Source organism: Chionomys nivalis, chromosome 4, assembly GCF_950005125.1.
Source record: "Chionomys nivalis chromosome 4, mChiNiv1.1, whole genome shotgun sequence".
NCBI lineage: Eukaryota > Metazoa > Chordata > Mammalia > Rodentia > Cricetidae > Chionomys > Chionomys nivalis.
Window position 1 is genome coordinate 84771267 of NC_080089.1, and position 23692 is coordinate 84794958.

A 23692-nucleotide genomic window follows, 5' to 3' on the forward strand; every position below is an offset into this window, starting at 1 on the left:
ACCACAGAAGAAAAGAGCTTCACCAAACCATATCTGACAGAGGACTAATATCCAAAATACATGAAGAACTCAGGAAACCAGACATCACAAAAACAAGTAAGCAAATTAAAAATGGTGTGCAGATCTAGACGAGAATTCTCAACAGAGGACACTCAAAAGATCAAGAATTACTTAAAGAAATGTTTAATCAACATCCTTAGCTATCAGGGAAATGCAAATCAAAACGACTGTGAGGTTCCATCTTGCACCTGTCAGAAGGTCTAAGATCCAAAATACAAGTGACACCTCATGCTGGAGGCTTTAACCAGCAACTGATGAAAAGAGATGCAGAGACGCACAGCAAACGTTAGGTGGAGCTCAGGGAATCCGGCAGAAGAGGAAGGATGGTAGGGCCCTTGTAGGACCCAGTGATGCCAAGGGCACCACAAGAAAACCCACAGAACCAACTGACCATAAGGGTTCACGGAGACTGAACTGACAACCAGAGAGACTGTGTAAGGCTGACCTAGGCCCTCTGCGTGTGTGTTAAGGTGTGTAATCTGGTCTTTGTGCGGGACTCCTAGCAGTGAGAGCAGGTTACCCGCTTTTTGGGACCCACTCCTCCTACTGGATTGCCTCAACCAGTCTTAATAAAAGCGGAGGTGCCTAGTCTGACTTTAAATTGATATACCATAGCTGGCTGATATCCATGGGAGACCTGCCTGTATCTGAAGACAAACAGTAGAGGAGGAGTAGATGGGTGGGGGATTGACTGGGAAGAGGGGAGGAATAAGAAACTTTGATTGGGTATAAAAACAATCATATATATATATATATATATATATATATATATGAATAAATAGATAAACAACAACAAAAAGAAATGCAAAGCAAAGCTTAGTAACTTTTTCCTCTTGAGTCAATTGTTTTGCCAAATTTGACTCCTGATCTCAGTGAAAAACTTCAAGCAGCAAGGGAAAGCTGGCATTTATAGAAAGAGTATACCATGCTGAATGAGAATTTTTCTAGGTTAATAGTGTATAAATGTGGTAATTAACACTTCCAAATAACTCATAATGCGTCAAAAGCTGTGACACCGCCTGCTCCAAGCGTCAAAAGCACATGTAGGGTGAGCACTTCCACTGCAGCCCGAGCTGGAAACTGAGCAAGGCTGAATTCCAATCCCTGTTCCCACATCACGGTACCCTCAGGCACACTTACGAAGGAGCGAGTGATGCAGCGGCCACAGAGCACAACAGCAACCAGAAATCTCAAACGCTGAGTGATTTTTATCACTTTACAGTATAGATGGTTTCAACCATCGAATGTTCCATCTATATTAAACTGAAGTTTTCAGCTTACTGAAACTAAATTGAACTTAGCCATTCGTCCTAGGAAATAAAAATTACGGTTGATATTTACAGCACTTAATAAAGGTAACTTAGTGTCTGTATTATTATTACAACCATTACAACTCTCCTGTGTACTATTATTATCTGCCTGAAATTCATGGGGCAAGAAACTAAGCAAATAGTTTCCTTAGATTATAAATAGAGTAGACGGACCTAAGCACTGATTTGAAATCCCAGGTTTCTCCTCTACACATCTTGGGACATGGGCTCTAAAGCCTGAAAGAAAAAAAAACCATTCCTATTCTAAGAGTCATTGTATGTCTGAGCACACATGGGCATGTGCGCACATCCTAAATGAAAAAAATAAAATCTAAAACCTTCATCTATATGGAGCCTAAAGATTTGGTGCAGAGTCAGGTTGACAGGGAAAATAACAGTCCTGTGTGAGGGTGAGGAATACATAAGTTTACAAATAACAGATCTAGAAAAAAGGGGGTGTTAGCACTAAGAATTAAAAATACATTTATTTGGTAGACACATTCATGCTAACTCAAGGGCTATGTACCTTGTTTCTCTGAACCCTGCTGTGTGATCTTAAAGAACTATGGCCAACTTACTATATATTCTGCAATATCTGCTATGCTTTATACAGACAACAAAGGCTCTGAGCTCAACAGTGACCAGGCAAAGAAAGTGACATCCTATAAAAACCCCATCATCACACCATGCAGCAGGTGAAGGTTGATGTGGGAGGTGATGTACGCTGTGAATATGTTTTATTGCCACTGGTTAATAAAGAAGCTGCTTTCGGCCAATGGCTTAACAGAGTAAAGCCAGGCTGAAAGAGTAGGTAGAGTCAGGGAAAAGCCATGTAGCTGCCTGCAGGCGACAGATGCCTCCACCAGAGCCCTCTGAAACTTTGCCAGTAGGCCACGACCTCATGATGACACACAGATAAATGGAGATGGGTTAGTTTAAAATATACCAGCTATCTAGAAATATGCTTAAGCTATTGGCCAAACAGTATTGTGAATAATATGGTTTCTATGTGGTTATTTCTGGTCTGGGCAGCTGGGAACGAACAAGCGGCCTTGGACAACAGAAGGTGGCATGACTTCAGATGAAGATCATTTCTCCTAAATGTTATACACAACAAATTAAATGAAACCCATGAAGAGCCAAGATTGAGGAAGTTTTCTAAATACTGTAAGGATCTTTGCAGGCATTCCCAGTGCTTCCCAGTGACTTTTAAACACGTAGAGGACAAATCTTACATAATCCCAGTAGACAGGTGGTTGGGAGTTTGAAGCCAGGCTGAGCTAGAGTGAGGCTATCTAAAAAAAAGTCATCCAGACTTTTTTTTTTTTTTGAGGTAATCTTTCCTTTTATTCACTTAATTAACAATCTTCACCGGGCGGTGGTGGTGCACGCCTTTAATCCCAGCACTTGAGAGGCAGAGGCAGGTGGATCTCTGTGAGTTCAAGGCTAGCATGGTCTTCAGAGTGAGTTTCAGGACAGACTCCAAAGCTACACAGAAAAACTCTGTCTCAAAAAAACAAAGTAATAATAATAATCATCATCATCTTCAGAGAAATTCCCATGTAGGGAACACTGTAGAAGCTGTTGCTACTTTTCTAACTATTCTGGGAAAAGAGGGACCTAAGAAGTACAATCACAAAACAAGCTCAAACACAGACAGGCTCATGTCTGCGTTAACTTTAATATAACCTTAGCAGTGTGTGCTATATACAATATATAAGAACACTTTACTATTTCTTAAAATGAAGTCACATAAAAAAGATTTCTTAACACATCAGAATTTCTCTAGTCATACCTTTTTTTTTGTTATATAAATGAAGTACACCAATTCTATCATCTATCTCACAAACTGAGTACTTACGACACACCAGGTAACATCTAAGAAACTGGGAACAGCAGTGATGGAAAGACGAGGCGCTCTGTTTTCAGGGTGTATGGATCTACACTGAACACAAAAGGTTGGATAAAAACAAATCTGGTATGGTTTGGTGCAGAGAATGAAAAACCTGAGTTGAGGGTAACACCTTAAGCACATTGGTCTTGACAAGGTTCACTGAGTAAAACAGATCTCTGGAGATTTCAAAGGAAGGACAGCTATTCTAGTGGGAAACCAGGCAGAGACAGACAACGGTATAATTTCAGCAGATGACCCGATACATCTTGACCTCACTTCAGTTAGAAGAGAACAGCAGACCACATTAACGAACGCAAGGGAAAACAGCAACAAGGTCAGGAAGGCACCAGGAAGCCAGGTGGCACAGGACTTTTGTGTTAGTACAAAGCCCCTTTTCATCATGAAGGCAATGGTAACATTTGCCAAGTTCTGAGCAAAGAAATTGCTCAACATAGAACCATCTTGGCCTCTGTGTTCAGAGTACACTGGAAGGCAACAAGTGGGGAGGCTATGAAGCCAGGTAGAAAACTACAATAATCCCAAGAAGAGAGATTAAGTGACAGACAAAAAGAAAAAGAGATGGTTAAATCTTGGATATACTGAAGTAGCAAAAGCTTTGCAGGCAGGCTACATATGGAAAGGTAATTCTTACTCTGAGGAACAGGAAAAGTGGGTTGTCTTTTATTGAGACGGAAAAGGGGAAGCAGAAGCTGGCTTACAGGCGGGTTCAAGAGCAGGTGTCCTTCTTGGTCTACTTCAGATTCCAGTAGAAATATCAATAAGGAGGCTGGCTGCACATTCTGGAATTGTGAGATGTCCAAGCTAGAAATCCAGACTTAACAGTGACAACTAAAAAGACCTCCAATTAGACGGGATCACCAAGAGGCAGACATGAATCGTTTATATTAAGGTTTCAGGAGAATGAACAGGAAAAACCAAAGAAAAGTCCAAAAGAGCGCTTGGTGAGAAGTGAGGAGGATCACAGAGGAAAGCTGCAGAGTTCTGTCGCGAAGATGCTCAGAGGACAGTCTGGAGGGTAAAGCTTTTCTTTACCTATATTCTGAGTAAGTTTTTTATTTTTAATCTCAAATCTGGAATTACTAAGGTCAGGAAATAAAACTGTTGAACAGACAATTTTTTTAAAATTATTTATTTTTACTTTATGTGCACTGGTGTTCTGGCCTGCATGTATGTCTGTGTGAGGTTGTTGGATTTCCTGAAACTGGAGTTGCAGATAGTTGTGAGCTGCCAAGTGGGTGCTGGGGATAGAGTCCGGGTCCTCTGGAAAAGCAGCCAGTGATCTTAACAACTGAGCCATCTCCTCAGCCCCAAATAGACAGGTCTGGAGGAGCAGTCTGTGCTATACTACCAAAGATGTTAGCTAACACTGAGGCCACTTAACACTTCCTAACTCAGTCACTTTCTAGACACATGAAATGATATCCGGATTACCCACCGTTATGCCAGAGATCACCTCAGCCACTGAGAACAACTCCACCACAGACCCACTTCACCACAAAGCATGGCCTATTCTTTCCCAGATGACCTACATCCAATTACTCCCTGATACAGAAGCATACAGGATAGGCCCGTGCAGACCAAAGAGCAACAGCCATAGCCAGTGGAGCTCTCTGAGGAATGAGTGGAGGCTGTTGTATCTGTACAACCATTCGCGCTCTCCTTTGGTCTTTCTTCTCTGGGAGTTAACCTCAAAGGCCCTCTTGCAAAACCCTTAAACCCTGAGCTTCCTCTCAGAATATGCGTCCTAGGCAACCTAGTCAATGACCAGGTGATAAGATAGGTCCTTTGACCTAAGTCAGCCACTGATAGCATAAGGATCCTGTCACAGACAGTAAATAATCCAGGCACAAGGTAGCAGTCCAACTCCTAACATGCTCTCCTGGGGTGACCTGCTTGGTGTATTAGTAGGAGAGAATGTTTACTGGAATGTTACTTAAGAGTTTTTGAGAAAACACACTAAAAGGAAAATAGGAAAAGAACACAAGACTCGAGGGCAAACAGCTGTCAACATGGGGGCCAAAGACCTTTGATTGCATATACAAAGAGACTTTCAAATTCTTTGTGTGGTTTCTCAGCAGAAGACTCTGATGATGAGAACAGGGCACTGAGCCATCAGTGAGCATTCAAGATTCTCATGCAGGCAAATCTGCTACGTCCAAGTCTTAGTAGAGTGATTGGGTTCTTACTGCATGGGGAGGGATGTCCAGCTTGAGCTCCCCAAATCTTGAATCCTCAGAGTCAACACCACTTATGACCTTATGAGAGCGGTCTTCTTTTCTCTTCTCACTGTTTTTTAAGATAGAGACTTTCCCTCCAGGAGACAGTATGCACCCGTCTAGCCCCCATCGATTCCTGAATCTCCTCCAGACCCCTCTCAGGTCTACAAGAGCATCTTATCACATTAGAAGTCATGTAGTACATGCTGGGGCTCAGAAAGGATGAGAACAACTGTATCCCAGAGAACGAATTTAGATAGCTTGTATTAGCCAGGAACAATACAATTGAGTTTAAGAGGGTGTTTGATCAGATGAACCCTAATGTTAGGTAGTGATTTCCTGACAGTCTCCTGAGATGCAGAATTCAACAACTGGCAAGAATCCCTAGAGATGCCGGGCAGTGGTGGCACACGCCTTTAATCCCAGCACTTGGGTGGCAGAGGCAGGCGGATCTCTGTGAGTTCGAGATCAGCCTGGTCTACAAGAGCTAGTTCCAGGACAGGCTCCAAAACCACAGAGAAACCCTGTCTTGAAAAAGCAAAAAAAAAAAAAAAAAAAAAAAAAAAAAAGAATCCCTAGAGATGGCACAAAGTGAATATTAAGATGATTGCTAGATAGCCAGGCAGTGGCGGTACATGCCTTTAAACCCAGCACCTAGGAGGCAGAAGCAAGCAGATCTCTGTGAGTTCGAGGCCAATTTGGTCTACAAAGCAAGTTCCAGGACAGTAAGGGTTACTACACTAAGAAACCTTGTCTCTAAACCCCACCCCACCCCCCAAAAAAGGTGATTGCTAGATGCGTACCCAAACCAATGGCCCATACTAAATGAAGCCGAGATTCCAGAAGCACTGTCATGGATGGCAGAAGCAGGGATTACCAGACTCAGAGAAGGATATTCTGGAATGTACAAATTACATACAGAAAAACAAAACAAAACACATCAGATGACTAGGTTCTATAACAATGACAAAAAAAAACCCATACCAAGTACCAAAGCCACATGGAATACGCTGATGAGATGCCCCCAAATTACTAAAAAGCTTACTCCTGGCTCTCAGAAGGCCAGGATGGACAGAAAAGTTGATCTATAAGAAGGCTCACTGGTAGCAGTCAGAAGGATGATAGGACTCCAGGAAGAAGTCTGGTGGGTGCAGCTGGCATTCGGAGGGCAACAACGGTGTGTGTGAGAATCACTCACAGTTAGGGTACAGATTTCCTAGAGTCTGCCACTCAGTGTTTGCCACCAAAAGAAATCAAAGACAAACAGCTACACAATTGAAGGCAGTTAATGCAATAAAGTTGCAATTGCTTGTGCAATATCCAAACTTGAGCTAATCTTTTACCCACAAGTCATGGGCAGAAGAGGTCTAGTTTCCAGGAGGCAAGATTTCACAATACTTTGGAAAGAATGCGTGAAAGTAATTCCCCCCAGTTCTTCAGAGAGATCTACAGTGCTTAATCAGGTAGCTACACTGGGGGAAAGTGTTCAGGCACTTTGAGGACTTTGGCCAGGGTCTACAGTTATATATGGAGACCTGAAACATCATCAGATGCTCCTACTCCCTCCCCTTCTATGAAGGCATTAATAAATGGAGCCCCAACCAGGTGCTCAGAAAAGTTAGAATAAGACCACAGATCTATCCTGTGACAGATTTCTCAACTGAGATATTCTGATTTCATGCTTCATTAAGTGTGTCACAACATCTACAAGTCCTTGACCTACACAGGAAGAGTTACCATAGAGCAAACAAAGATGATTTGATACCATTCCACCCACCCCATCACTGCAACACAGTAAGTTAAGAAATCAGAAAGGTTTAGGCAGTGGGGACATGGGGAAATTAGTAGCTGCTAACAATCTCAGTAGCACTTAGGATGGTCCCAAATGCTATTCCCCGGGTGTGGGGGCCCGTGCTGCAGCACAGCTTCTCCCTCCTAAAGTGTTAGTCCCCAGAGCACTCACCACATCACATCACATCACAGTCTGGGGCCCAGTAACCCCAACCGTGAATTTAACTCATGTTTTCTTGTAAAATGACCTTATCTTCATTAGCCATTATCTAACTGGGCAAAGCTTGGTTTCACTTCTAGACAGCTTCTGAAGGAACAATATCAAAATGATACTTTTAAGTCTCTGTTACTCTTCTCTGAGAAGGATCCAGAATACAACTCACTTCCTCCGGATATATTTGCATTTTCCCCATTTTTGTTTTTGAGCAGTCTCATTATATAGTGCAGGCTGAACTGGAACTCACAGCAATCCTTCTGCATCAGTTTCCAAATTCCTAGGATTACAGGTATGAGCAAGTATACCTGGCTAGAAAAGCTTTCCACATTAAAACTACTGCTGAGTCTATTAATCCCCATTTCCTTTTCATATATCTTAAGTAATCCTCCAATTTTTAATGATCTTATTTTATGTGCATGAGTGTTTTGCCCAAGTCTACGTCTGTGTGAGGGTGTCAGATCACCTGGAACTGGAGTTACAAGACAGTTGTGAGTTGCCTTGTGGGTGCTGGGAATTAAACGTGGGTCCTCTGGAAGAACAGCCAATGCTCTTAACCTCTGAGCCATCTCTCCAGCCCCTCAAAAATCTTATATAAGGTTGTGATTATCAACTTTCTAAATAACAGCATAATCAAGAGATTGTTTAGGTAGTGCCATGAAGCCCCCTAAACGAAAAGGAAATGAAACTTGCAACACATTTTGCTTCACTGTCAGTGTGTGAAATCTACCTAGTAATAAATTTACCTAAATAAGACAAGTTCATTATTTATTTATTAAGCAAGTCCTAATCTCCTAAATGATGATGCATAGAGAAAAGTTGTATGGAAACAATGAAAGCTTTCCGGAGAAACTGAGAGAGGCACCAAGTTGGGATGATCTTTTTCAGTGCAGGATCAATTAAGAGCACTGATTGTTCTTCCAGAGGTCTTGAGTTCAATTCCCAGCAACCACATGGTGGCTCACAACCACCTGTAATGAAATCTGGTGCCCTCTTCTGGCCTGCAGGCATACATGCAGACAGAACACTGTAAACAAAATAAATAAATAAATAAATAAATCTTTGAATAAAACATCTAAAGTTCCATATGAATAAAAAGTAGAAATGAATGCTATTGGTTAATTTTGATCTTAAACTATTCTCAAATAGTTTGATTCTCAACTATTTCTATGTATAAATACAGTTTACTGTGTAAGAAGGAAAGAAACAAATTAATCAACCATTTTTTTAAAAGTAGTCCACACCAATTTAAAAGTGTACTCTGCATTAACCCCATGATGAACAAGCGAATATAGTTAAATGCTATACAGACAGATGAAAAAGCATTTTCTTCTGTTTGTTACAATTTTAAATTATAAGAAACAAAAGGACAACTCTAGTTACATGAGATCCCAGTGATAGTTATTTACAAATTATATATTAAATATATATATGTATATATATATATATATATATATATATATATTAACCCTAACGGTTTTATGGCTGCACACTAACACAATGAATGACTGTCGGCTGGCATGGCAAAATTCCCTCTGAGTATATTACTAAAATTACCACAGAATCTCTCACAAGGAAAAAGTTGCCACAGGCCCACAATCAAACGCTAAGTATATTAGACAAAAATTCAGTAGCACATTTAATCAAATCCTGTAGATTTAAGCAGACATGCATAAACTTAGTGATAGCCTGGTTCTCCCTCTATTATAGGCTCTGGGGTTGCATAGCTCACGCTCGGTCCCCACCTCTTCCTTCTCCGACCACAAGAGGGTCCAATATCAGCCACAAACATGAATGAAGAGCAGATTTTACCAGCAGCCAGAAAAAAGTGCCAAAAATGTAAAAGAGGAAAAGGCTTCCTTTTTGTATTTACTGCCACTGGCCGGGCCCCTGTTTCCATCAGCACGCACTTCAGATGCGATCTGTGGGTTCAGTGCAGAACGGACAGGTATCATCATGCATTTCCATAGAGACAATGGCTCCTCCTTCAGGGACAGGAACAGAGGCAGCTTCGGAGGACAGATACAGTGATGCTACTGTTTGGTCAGGGAAAGTTCTAGCGGGAAGAGAGGTAGTTTTCTCTCATTCATATCAAATCTAATTATTAAACCATAATGAATTAAACTTGGGAGATTTTAATAGTCATGTAGTTTTGTTTCAGACTTTTGAAATTCAAGTCAAATACAGATAAAATAAAGATTGCACATACTTGGAAGAAACTGCCTCCATGAATTCATCCAAAAACTCGTCATACTCAGGACCTCTCCTTCTCCTCTGCCGCAGCCCGATGTACAACGGGTCTTTAAGTAACTCCTAGTGTTAAGAAAAGAGTTGCCATAAAAAGAATTAGCAATGAGAAAGTCATTTATTTTTCCTTAGCCTGCTTCATCATCTCTATAAGAGATAGAGACAGAAATAAAATTTTAGCATACTGATTCATAATTAGCCTAGTCACTACTTAATGCTTCACAGAGTCCATACTGTCCAGATCCAAAATAAGAAAAAAAGTTACTAAATGTTACAACATTCTGGGTTAGTCTGGGGAAAAGAAAAGTAATTAAAACATGCCAGTGATGCTTATTAGAAAAGCTCCACTCAGATTCTGGAGATGAAATTGATTACACACAGAAATAATCTTTAGTTTTAAAGATGTACAACAGCTTATAAACAGAAAGATAACAATTCTTTTCATAGATTTCTATGCCCCAAAAAATGAAATCTTCAAATATTTTTAGTATTCTTGTTATATGACTATTGACTTCCTTAAGAGAGACTATTTTTAGCCTTGACCAGGTTTTTCTAAAGCTTTTTAAACCTTATAGTTTACTGATTCTTAAACTGTTGAACCTGCAACAGCATTATTCTGTTCAAGTATTGGCAAAAATAACCCTTAATACTTTAATAAATCAATTGTTAAATTGAAATATAATATAGTGTAAAACATGCCCATTAGTAGCAAAAATTCTCAACAAATTAATATCTATGAAAAAACATCGCTACACTAGAGATGCTAGTCATTACAATAACACAAGAAAAAGACAAGCGCGTAGACTGGGAAGGGAAGAACTAGCACTTTGAATCTGCATACACATAATTATGTAAATAGAAAAAAGAAGTAATCTACAAAACCCTTATTTTAATTTAATATAGCCAGAGGATTTAAGAACAATACAAAGAAACAAATGTATCTCATCATATTTGTAGTGGATGGTTGACATATATATACACACATATATATATGTATATTATAGCTATAACTCTATTTTACAATCAAAACCAAAAGGCCTGGGGGAATATTTACCAGCACATGTGTAAGACTTGAGCACTGGAAACCATAAAGCCCTGCTTCTGGAAACCTTCTAAATGGTTTTCTTAGGAAAAGGGAAAAATATCTCAGAGGGCAGAGTCAAGAACTCACAGGAGGGCAAAAGCAAAACCCTGAAAAGAATGAGCTACAGAAACGCACTATGAGGAAAGGAATCTGGGCCATACAGGGGTGGCCTCATGTCCAGGAAGGCTTTACTGGCTGTGGACCTTCTAGAACCATAGGACTCCTAGTCCTCCCATTTTGATTCAGAATGTTGGTCATTTATTCTGACCCTGACTCACCACTCTAAGTCTGGTGTGAGAACACATGAAAAGAGCCACAGTTAGGAAGCAAACCCCAAGTCTCATCTAGAACTGATCTGGATGAGAGGACCCTAACTTCAGACCCACTCCTGTTACTGGGATGAAGACTTGATAGAGTCTGAGATGGAAACCCTTGTATTGTGTATATATAATGTAGATAACTTATGAGTAAGAATTTGCATGGAGAAAAGTACACATGTCCTAGCCATCCGTGCAAACTACAGTTCACAGGGTCATAAGCATTATTAAAAATGATTTTAAGCCACTGGGTTTGGAGAGACTTTGTTACAAACAAATATGTTCTTTCAGGTGTGGTAATGTTAAAGATGGTTCAACTATTTAAATCTTCTGAAGAAGGGTTTACTTAAAGCCAATAGAAACCATAGCCAAGTGCACACCTGCCGCCCTGGTATAATTATTAACAGCACTCTCTCTCGTTGTGAAATGCCCTTGCTTTGACCATACATCATACCTGCAATGTGCTGCTGAACAAGTAGTTAGGGTTTTTTGCTCACTGGAAGCTAACATGTTAAATCACATAAATGTAAAATATAAAACCTGAAACCCACAACTGTTGTAAAGCCCAGCTGTTCCTTAATGCATAAAAACTCTTTAAACAACCCATTGGCAGGCTTCTGGGTAGCCGAGGTTAAACTGCCAATGTGCTACTAATGGCTGCCAATATTAAAATACTTTTTCCAAGTCTGGAATATATTTAGACTCCAAATATGAGATTTAGAGGAAAAAGGAAAGAAAAACACAGTTGAGGAAAAATGTGTCCCTTTGCCTTTCTCCAGTTCTTTCCCACACTGATAATTGAAGGACATAACATAAAGAAGTGTGATTGAGGCAAGTCAGTGGGTAAGGGCGTTTTCCACTACCCAGATGTCCTAAGTTCAATTTCCAGAACTCACAGGGCAGAAGGAAAGAGCCAACTCCTACAGACTGCCCTCTCTTTCTCACACTTACACACACACACACACACACACAAATTCAAAAAAGAGAAAAATAATTATAATAGTTAATTTTAAGATTTATTAATATATACAAAAATTAATATATATAAAATGCAATTTCAAGAGGAACCAGCCAGAGGCAAGCAGGGTTATGGGAGGACAGTGGTGGAGGGGAATAAGTGAGAGCAAGTTATGTCAGATATGTATGAAGACACAATGATGGAACCCATTGTTTTGTATTCTCACCTAAACAAAATGAGAAAAAGAGAGGAATTGGAGATTACTCTAGTTTATAGGCTGTCACAAAAGGAGGCGACAGAGTACTCTGCATTATGAAACCCTTATTCAACCTGACTTCCACATCCACACATACAAGGGCACCTGCACACATGTGCTCACACACACATACAAGGGCACCTGCACACACGTGCTCACACACACATACAAGGGCACCTGCACACACGTGCTCACACACACATACAAGGGCACCTGCACACATGTGCTCACACACACATACAAGGGCACCTGCACACATGTGCTCACACACACATACATGGGCACCTGCACACATGTGCTCACACACACATACAAGGGCACCTGTGCACATGTGCTCACACACACATACATGGGCACCTACACAAATATACTTCCACACACATACATGGGCACCCACACATACATGCTTACACACATACATGGGCGCCTATACATATATGCTCCCACACACATACATGTACATCTAAACACGTGTTCCCACACACATACATGAGCACCTAGATACATCACATTCATATACATATGCAAAAAATAAGAATACAACAACACTTTTAACACCAAAAGACAAATATGAAAGTTGAAAATTAGATAGCAGGTAGATATGTTCTATATACACATAGGGTTTTCATGACAGGGTTTCTCTGTAAATAAGATACATTTTAAAAAGCAGATAATATGAAAAGTCCAAGGCAACCAGTCAACTTGACAATTCTAAGACCCACTTTCATGAAACCTTTTGTTTCTGACAACTCATGTAATCTGTCAATGCAAGAAGTTCTATTGTAGATTCCAGTGATCAATCTTCTCTATGTCCACATGATATTGATAACCTTGCAGGAAACAGTCTTGATGGGGACTGGAGGTTCAGAGCACTGGCTGCTCTTGCAGAGGACCTGGGTCAGTTCCCAGCACCCACATTGTGGTTCACAACCATGGCTCATAACCACCTCAAACTCCAGTTCCAGGTGATCTAACAACTACTTCTAACATCATAGGCACCAGGCAAATATGTGGTACAAACACATTCATGCAAACAAAATACTCACACAAATGAATAAAAATGTATAAATGATTTTAAAGGTCCAGCTTTAAAATTGTTCAAATTATTATATATTTATTTCAGTTTTATTCCTCTTCAGTAACACCTAGAATTTTCAAGATACACCACAGATCTTGTAGTTTTTATTTTATCTGACTTCCTTATATCATCTCAGCTTGTTTTAAAATACATGGAAATTAAAATAAAATCTTAATAGCAATATACACATAGAATTTTAAAACAGTATTTTTAAGCAGGTTACCTTTGATAACTAATTCATTTCTACTAGTATTGAAAAAGAAAATATAAGAGTAGTCAACCACATTTTAAATCAAAATATTTCCTTGGATAGCATTCAGACATAGCAGCTAAATATAATTTTGCTTGTACATGATGAAAAATATAGGAGATGTTTAAATTACTGATGGAATTCTTCTAAAATATTAATGTGAAATAAGAAAAGTTAACTCCAAATCATCTACCCCAGACTCAATACAGACTTTTAGAACAGAAAGGTTGCTAGCTAATTAAATTTAATAAGACCTATGGAATTATTTTTCTGCACAACATAAAGATAACAATTAGAAAGAAATTATGGAATCTTGAGTTATCCATTGCTTCAAATAATAATGGCATCAATACTTATCAAAGCATTTGAGACCACTAAGGCAGATAAACCATAAATCATACTATAGAGATGAGAAAAGCACAAAAAAGTGATTTTCTTATAAAAGTTGAGAACAGAGTTGAGAGAAGTGGGGTCACCTAAAAAGTGAGTATGTTTTATGAAGTTCATGAAATACAATATATAGAAATTGGCACCACTTTTTTAAAACCGCTGGCTGTTTTATACACTTGAAACACGTACCTCATTTTCTGTTCCCACATCCAACATGACAGGTAAGCACTGCTGTGGATTCACCCCTCCACAGGCTGTGTACAGGGCCAGTTTCCCCACAGGGATGCCCATCCCATTACAACCCAGGTCTCCTAAGCCTAGAATACGCTCTCCGTCCGTCACCACAATGGCCTAGAAGAAAGAAAAAGACAACAAGTCCATCTTTCCTGCTCTCTAGTCCTAAAGGTAATAAATGCCCTGCGATGAAACACTGAGTTACAAGAAAGGCATAAATTAAATATACATAACTGAGTGTTTATTCATAGCCATTAGGGAAGAAGAAATAGGTTTGACTGATATATGTTGAGCATTATACAAAGTTGTATGTGTGATTAATCATATTACTGTAAAAAGAAGAAGAGGTGTGACATAGAAATTCAAACAACACAAATAACTTACTCTTCAATCAAGAGAACAAATGGGAAATTAGAGCTCAAACTGCAAACAGGAGCACAGGGCAGCTGTCAGACTGGCCAATGCCCCTCGGTGCAATCACAGGCGTGTCCATAACGAGGACTGCAAACGTGCTAGGTAGATAGGATAGTCACACCTCTGCTCCCGGATGTTATGGCCTCTTCCTCCTGGAAATACCTGACACTGTACTGTTATCTCCGGAGCACGTTCAGTATAGTCGGCTACACTAATTAATTGCCTTATGACCTTTCCCTAGAACTGATTAATTTTGCTTAGCTTATTTCTACTTACTCAGAATAATGAATCACACGTTACTCATATAGAGGACTTACTTTACAGAATTTAATATCACCATTAGAATTAAGGCACTCAATATCTTCATTCTATGATTCATGACTATAACGTAAGTTAAAAGAAAACCCAATTTATTAAAAAAAATCTAAAATGCTGCTGTCAAAATATCTGTGGAATAGCAATGGACTTAAGATTCTATTTCTTATTTTATTTTTAATGCACTTATTGCATGTGTATGGGTGTTTTGCCTGTGTGTACATCTGTGAATCACAGGCATGCTTGATGCCCATGGAGCCCCCAAAATGGCACTGATTTCCCTTGGACTGGATGTTTGTTGGTGCTAGGGATCAGCCTGGGGTCTCGAGAAGCAGTCAGTGCTTTTAAATGCTGAGCCCTCATTCCAGCCTGATGTGGGAGGTCCTTCTGTATATATGTTGCTTTTATTGGTTAATGAATAAAGAAGCCACTTGGGCCTAGGCAGGGCAGAGTAGGTAGGGCAACTAAACTAAATGTTGGGAGAAAGTAGGTGGAGTCAGGAGCCGTCATGTAGTGACCGAAGGAGAAAGATGCCCATGGGAACCTGTTGGAACTTTGCAGGTAGGCCACAACCTTGCAGTGATACACATATTAATAGAGATGGGATAATTTAAGATATAAGAGGTAGCTAGTAATATGCCTAAGATATTGGCTAAGCAATGTTTTAATTAATACAGTTCCTGTGTGATTATTTTAGGTTTGGGTAGCTGGGAACAAACGAGCTGTCTCCACCAACAACCAGCCCCTCTATTTCTTATTTTAAAAATAAGAGATATGTGCTTTCAGAGTGGCTCTGTTTGCTCACTACTGCTATCCCAGTATCTGGCACAACATTTAGCACACAGTAAACAGCTCATAAATAGTAGAAAACTAGATAGATCCACGGGTGCATGAAGTGAAATCATGATATATAAAGAACATACCACAGTACATGTATTTCAAATTCTAAAAAAATATAAAAGAGGAAGAAAAAAAAAGAAAGAAGGAAGGAAGGAAGGAAGGAAGGAAGGAAGGAAGGAAGGAAGGAAGGAAGGAAGGAAGGAAGGAAGGAAGGAAGGAAGGAAGGAAAGAGAGAAGCTCTGTTCCTACCCTCAGAAAGTCCCAGTGTTTTAATGGAGCACGCTCCTTTCCCTCCTCTCACCTTACAGGTCATGACATCGAAAACGCAAAGCTAAACAACCTTGCCCAGACAGCCACCCCGGCAGTCCTACAGAGCCAAACCACCTCACCCAGACAGACAGCCACCCCGGCAGTCCTCCAGAGCCAGAGCCTGGGTCTGCACTCAGCACTGCACTCTTCATACCACACCACACTTTCATGTGCACTGCTGAGACCTTTACAGTTTTGTGGACTATAAAAGAGAACTACTGGGAAATTATTTTTAAAGTAAATACATTTAAAATACCTTTTGTACATTTCATATACTCCATCTTTGAAAATGTTTCCCTGTCTGATTGCAAGGAGTCACAATTTCCCCTACATGCAATTGGTCAATACATTCATGCTCTTGCAGAGAAGGTAATCACATACCGTCCGCTGCAGTTCTAATTTACAGTAATAGATATGCTATCATGGAGCACTGAGACCTTTTTAAGTTTACAGCACTTCTAAGTATCCAAAAAATTATGGTGTGTATTTAATAGACACTGTTTTATTTAATGTGCTGTCACAGCTGGAAGCACCTGTATGCACTGCTGAACAAACACTCTCATACATGGAGTCTCAACATGGGGAACCCAGTGGTCTGCCTATACTTAGGGATGTTTTAATGTGCATTCTCTAAAGATAGCAACTTTTTCATATAAATTACCTATAATCTGAGTGATTTATATAATTTAAAACACTGAAGCTGTATAATTTGAACAGTTTCAATTTTTTTTGAAAAGGTGATTTTAAATAATATACATTGCCATTCACTTGACAGCACGTCTATGTTATGCTTTTATTCCCTAGGCTCCTCTCCCATCTAGTACCGTTACCTAATTATGAAGGCGTGCATCTATAAAATTATAATCATATATTGAAACATTTTTAAAGTTGGAGATATTTATATCTTAGTTTATGTATGCCTTATTGGAAATATTTCAACATTAAAGAGTTAACAGGGCAAAAAATAAGCATGTACATTACCATGAACTTTATATCTTAGCTAATCACTTCTCTACATGTGTGTTCAACTACACAGCAGAGACCATAACTTACTCTTCAGTATGCCATTCCAATCAAGCACTGACTTAGTGTCCTATTCCAAACCCCAATCTTAAGCTTCGAAAGGGCCACGGGCTTTGAGACTCACGGACAAAGGTAGACTATTAGTGAAGTCTAATGTGAGATCAGCTAATGCTGCCTAAGAACGGGATGGCAAAGTACCGATTAGAACTCCAGAACTGTTTCCGAAACTACCTTGTTAATTCTTAAAATCCTCTCCAGATTTTTGGTTATAGTAAATATCAAGCCAGGGAAATATCTCTGCAGGCAAGCACTTGCCACAGAAGCCTGAGCAGAGCTCAGAGCCCATAACCAAGGCTGTGGAATGAATGCACCCACACTCAGATCACAAGTACACACGCACATACAACCTTCAAAAATTATTATACTTTAAATTTCATTAACTCATAGCTCCTAAGTGTAAGCAGAGACTGCTTTTTGGTTTCCCAGATGCCCAGACCCAAATAATCACACAGAAATGATATTAATTACAATACTGTTTGACCTATAGTTTGGGTATATTGCTAGCTTGCTCTTACCTTTTAAGTTAACCCATTTCTATTAGTCTGTGTATCACCACGAGGCTGTGGTCTACTGGTAAGGTTCCAGTGTGTCCCTCTCCTTCAGCAGCTACATGGTGTCTCCCTGCCTCCACCTACTCTATATATCTCTGTTCAGATTTCCCACCTGACTTTACTCTGTTAAGCCATTGGTCAAAACAGCTTTGTTCATTAACCAATAAAAAAACACTTATACAGAAGGACATTCCACAGCCCTTAAGATCATAATGGTAAAAGGATTGATTTGACAGACTTCTTCTGCCTGCCTTGAACTTGGTGGATCATTAAACACAGAAAACACAGTTACAATAAAGAAGCTTGCTTAAAGAGATACATAAACATGTGGTAAATTATAAGTCTGGTTCCATGTAGCATTCATATAAAAATTTATTGACATCTTCTATACTAAAACTCCCTGTATCTACATCTTAAGAAAATAAATAAAAATAAGATAAAAATAAACAATAATAATTTTAAAAAGGTAAAAAGAAATTATACACCCTATATGTTGAATAATATATGTTTATATATATAATGATTTTACAAAGAATGAAACACTAAGAAATTAGACAGGAAAACAGTATCTAAATAGCTTTATAATAAAATTAATATACTGTAGATAAATCAGAGATATTAATTAGGTGACAATCTGACAATGCTGCTCACAGCAATTAGACTGATGAGACAGAAAAGAGAGCAAACTACCACAGTGCAGTCACTGATAACTTACCTTGACAACCTCTTCTGGCCACGCATTGAGGACTGAAGCAATATGCCCTTTGTCGTGGATACTAATAAATAGGCCCCTGGTATGGAAAAAAAAGTTTTAATTTACTTCAAACCTGCCAAATGACCATGAACATTAGTAAAAAAAAAAAAAAAAAACCTTAAACCTATTACTATAGTTCCATCTTTACTACACTACTGAAAAAGGACTTCCTAAAATAATGCTAGCAATCCTGTAAATAGGAAGCTGGGGGTGCAGCTGGATTGGCAGAGTGCCTGTCTGCCACACATGAAAAAGCCCTGGGCTTGATCTCCAACACTGCACAAAACTGGACATGGCACTGGAGGGGGAGGGGCGTAAGAGACAAATGGATCCCTGAAACTCATTGGTCAGTCACCCTAGCCAAATCAGTGAGCTTTAGACTCAATGAAAGACCCTTTATAAAGGACAAAGAGTAATTAAGGAGGATAACCACTACTGTCCTCTTGACCCAGCAAGTCTGCGCAGACATGTGTACACATAAGCACCCACACACCCACATAAATATACATACAGCACACTAATACGAAGAGATGGCTCAGTAGTTAGAGCGTGCACTATTCCCACAGGAGACCCACATTCACTTCCCAGCACTACTGTCAGGCAACTCACAACTGCCTGTAACTCCAGCTCCAGAGGAGATGATGCCCCCTTCTGGCCTCTGGAAGAACCTGCATAAATGATATCCTTTCCTGGTTTTCTTACTGTCTCATGTGAAGTTACTGTAAATTGTAAGAAGCTCCTAATAAGTTTCGTGAATTTTTAGATCTGACTGATCCAATGAAATCAGCAGAAAGGACATAAATAAAGAACTGGAAAATTAAAATGAGCTATTTAGACCTAAGTAAGAAATTTATATTAGGTTGTATAAGATGTTCTTGGCAATACAGCATTAAATTATATTTCTTTGGGGACTGTATGCTGGCCAAGATTTTCAAATAATAATGTTATTGTGAAACAGAATTATTTAAAATAAATAACAAAGGATGATACTAAAATTAACAGCAATTAAATGTAAAGATTTATTATGCACAGATCTGGGTTCAGTTACTCTGGAAGAGCCATTTGGCCACCCATGATCTATTGCACTATGTAGAGATTCATTCACAGCAAAAATGCTTCCTCTAGGAAGAAGCTCAGTAAGCCAAAGGTCTATAATGTCCTACGAGAGTCAAGCATTTTAGAAGTTATTTGTAATTCTTCCTGGAATGTTCCCATTATTAGAAATCTACAGAGATATCCAAAAGGATTTCTGCATGTCAGTAACTCATACTGCTGGGTATACAATTTGAATATGAAACATTAATCCTACACAGAGAGGAGGGAGGGGGGAGAGAAGAGGGAGGGAAGGAGAAAGTGTGGGAAGGAAGAATAATGAAGTTATAGAAGCAAAGTTTAGATAAGAAATATGTTTATCTACTTTTTAAAATGAATTCAATTGCAACGGGAAACTTTGCTGTTCTGGGGATTAAACCAGAGTCTTATGCATGCTACGCAAACTCCCGACCACTGAGCTGCATCCCAGCCTTAAACTCTTGCTATCTCTATTCTTACTGAGCAGTTTGTTAAAAATCACTGAGTTCTGCTCAAAGATAAACAGGCCAACTGTAGATACTCACATTTTGGTATTTAGTTCATGTCAGAACTGAGGCAACGTTAAAATGAAGATCATTTTTTCATACACATAGTTCAAACTTTTTCCATAACCTTTAGCCTTGTACATACTTCACCCTCAACACAAATTTGGAAGACAAGATAATATTCTCCATGTTGTCGGCTGATATCCCCATGGAATTCACTTCATAACATGCAACTTTCTTTTTTTTTTTTTTTTTTTTTTTTGGATTTTTGAGGCAGGGTTTCTCTGTAGCTTTTGGTTCCTGTCCTGGAACTAGCTCTTGTAGACCAGGCTGGACTCGAGTTCCCAGATATCCGCCTGCCTCTGCCTCCTGAGTGCTGGGATTAAAGGCATGCGCCACCACCGCCCGGCTAACATGCAACTTTCTATTGTAACTAGACTTATGTTTTCCTTGGTAAACAAGTTTTATATGCTTGTTCCTGAGCCAATAGAAGAGGCAGCAATTCTTCGATTTTCTATTATAATGCCTTCCTGCATTTGCTATTTCTAGAAATAATAAAGTTATACTTCACTTCCCATAAAATATGAGCATACATTAGTAAGTCTTGAAAATTAACTAAAGTTGAGGTGTACAACAGATCCTCATTGATGGAGAAAGCAGAGCAGAGCACTTAGACCTAAGAAGATGTGTTACATTTTTTGAATTTGTTATAGTAAGGAGGCAGTACACACTTATTAAGAACACTACTCTGATTTGGACCTTTGGCTGGTCCCTAGACTAGTGACATATGATGTAACAACTTCTTGCCAAACTGGGCAGCCATAGAACCACTGCTCCCAGTCAGCCATGGCTTCACGAGCAATACGTTACTGCGCGCTGTATGGCTAAGCGATGATGCTGACCACTGAACCAGAGGTTAGGTACACTAAGAGCATCTTTCTCTTTCTGCGTGCTGGGGACAGGCCCAAGGATCTTGACTACGCTATTAAGCCTTTGACCACTGAGCCACATCCTCAATACCATGAATGCATTTTTTTCACTTATCACTTCAAACTTCAAATGGATTTAGCAGGACATAAACTCACTGTAACTGAGGATCATCTGTACTTAAGAAAGCTAAGTTTGGATAAAATGTAAAATCAGGAGATAAAACAGGATAAAGACACAAAGCCAAAAGTCTGGAGTTGAAAGTACTAGAAGAAATTATTAAAGGACAAAGAAGAGAAGGCCAAGGGAAAAGCATTAAAACTTAGTGTCACACAGTAAAAAAAATGGAGTGATTAAGAGGAGTCCTCATGAATATAGGGGTCTTAGGCAGGCAAGCCAATGCATCTGAAGCCAAAGAAAATTCAAAGGAAAACTGGGCATGGTGATACACACCCACATCTCCAGCACTTGGGAGGCAGAGACAGACAGCTAGTCATGAGTTCAAAAGGAGCCTGGGCCTGGGCTACATAGTGAAAGCTACAGCATGAGACCCTGACTCAAAATCACCTTAAAAAAATGACACCAAGAGGAAAATGTTAAGAAGGCATAATCAATACAATCCTATCTCACAGTAAATTTTTAAAGAATTTAAAGCATATGACAAAGAATCTTTTTTTTTCTGAACCACAGCCAAAATGATGCTTCATCATTACCAATTAGTTAATGCATTTATGATGTTGGATTCCCCTCCATATGCTATGAGTATGTTTTATTACCATTGGTTAGTAAAGAAGCTGCTTTGGCCTATAGCAGGGCAGAATATAGCTAGGTGAGAAAACTAAACTGAATGCAGGGAGAAAGAAGGCAGAGTCAGGCAGACATCATGTAGCTGCTCAAGAAGCAAGATGTGAGGTAACAAACCACCAGTCTCATGGTAGAATATAAAAATAACAGAAATGGGTTAATTTAAGATGTAAGAGCTACTAGGAATATGCCTGAGACATTGGCCAAACAATGCTGTACTTAATATAGTTTTTGTGTGATTATTCAAGTCTAGGTGGCCGAGAAACAAAAGTGCAGTCTCTGTTTACACATTTCCAACAAAGGAAAACTTTCTTCAAAATCAAACTTAGAAAATCAGTACTGATTCACTTGGTCCTCAGACATCAGCATTTCGCAAACTATCCCAATGATGAACAGAGCCCACTTCAAAATCCAGTCTAACACTTGTTTCTTTGGTCTCATCTACCTAGGCTCTTTCTTAGTCTTCGCTTAACTTTTCTAGTCATGATCTTTCCAAGTTTCAAGTGAGGTTTTAAAGACTTATTTTATTTTTAATTACATACATGTGCATGTCTAAGCATAGATATGCAATACATGTGTGGTGCCCATGGAGGCCAGAGGTGCTGAATCCCCCAGAGCTAGAATTCTGGGCAGTTGTTGGTCTCCTGAGTGGGTACTGAACCAAACTTAGGTCCTCAGGAAGAGCAGTACTCACTTTCAACAGCTAACCCATCTCTGCATCCCTACGAGTGCTTTTAACTTTTTGTTCTTTGTGTCTTTCACATCATGCATCTCAATCCTGTTCATCTCTCTGTCCCTTCGTATCTGTCCTCTGCCCTTGCAACCTCCCCTAACCCCAAGTAAAATTTAAGAGAAAACAGAAGTAAAAGAAATAGAAAAAAAAAAGGAAAAAATCTCATCATGGAAGCTATAGTGGGACACGGTGAGTCATGTGGTATCCTTTAGTCCATATATCTTTACTTGCAAGTGTTCATTGCAAAGTGTAGTAGGAGCTGCGGGCTGTGTTCCTGCCACCCCAGCTCCTGGTCGCCTGACTAGCTTATGCCCCAAAATAACGACACACAAACTGTATTCTTTTAAACACTGCTTGGCCCATTATATCTAGCCTCTTCTCAGCTAACTCTCACACCTGGACTAGCCCATTTCTAATAATGTGTGTAGCATCCCAAGGTGCGCTTACCGGGAAGATTCTAGCCTACGTCCATCCTGGGTCAGAGCTTCATCGCATCTGCCCCAGAGAGGAGAGCTATCGAGTCTGAGATCACTTCCTCTTCCTCCCAGCATTCTGTTCTGTTTACTCCACCCACCTATGTTCTAACCTATGAGGGCCAAGCAGTTTCTTTATTTTTTAACCAATGACCTTCCTCCATCAGCAAAGAGTCACTGGTCTAGTTTGAGGCCTCTGGTTTCTGCTACACTACCAGTGCTGGGCCCTCCCTGGAACCCCTCTTGGTCATCCTGTTGATGCCCTGTGTCGTGGAGACCTGGGTCTGCAGGACCATTCCCTTCATGTGCTCCAGCAGATCAAAGATGGGGTGGATGTTTGGATGGGCCAACCTATAACCCTGGTCTGGGCCAGGATGGTTGCAGGGTTGGTCAGCCTGCCAACTCTCCTTCATCCTCACCACCAGGGTGAGCTCTCCAGCATTGCCCCAGCTAGTTCACCCCTTGCAGTAGTGAGCAAGGGATGCAGCTGGCTCTTCTGATTTAACGCCCTCAGGGTCAGCTCTCCCAGACCTACTCCATCAGGGCAAGTTCTACTGTGTTTCCAAGGTGAGCTGCAAGGGCCACTCTCCCA

At 39.9% G+C, this 23692-nt stretch overlaps 1 protein-coding gene across 3 annotated transcripts in view; it reads right to left on the reverse strand.

Moving 5' to 3' along the window:
* Positions 1 to 23692, reverse strand: part of Me1 (malic enzyme 1) — a 119199-nt gene that overhangs the window by 51099 nt on the left and 44408 nt on the right. For all 3 annotated transcript variants that reach the window (XM_057768175.1, XM_057768173.1, XM_057768174.1), the window contains 3 exons: positions 18548 to 18623; positions 14276 to 14437; positions 9716 to 9819 (listed from right to left, as the gene is read on the reverse strand). In XM_057768175.1, the coding sequence (XP_057624158.1) occupies positions 9716 to 9819; positions 14276 to 14437; positions 18548 to 18623 (342 nt within the window). The remainder of the gene's footprint in view (positions 1 to 9715; positions 9820 to 14275; positions 14438 to 18547; positions 18624 to 23692) is intronic.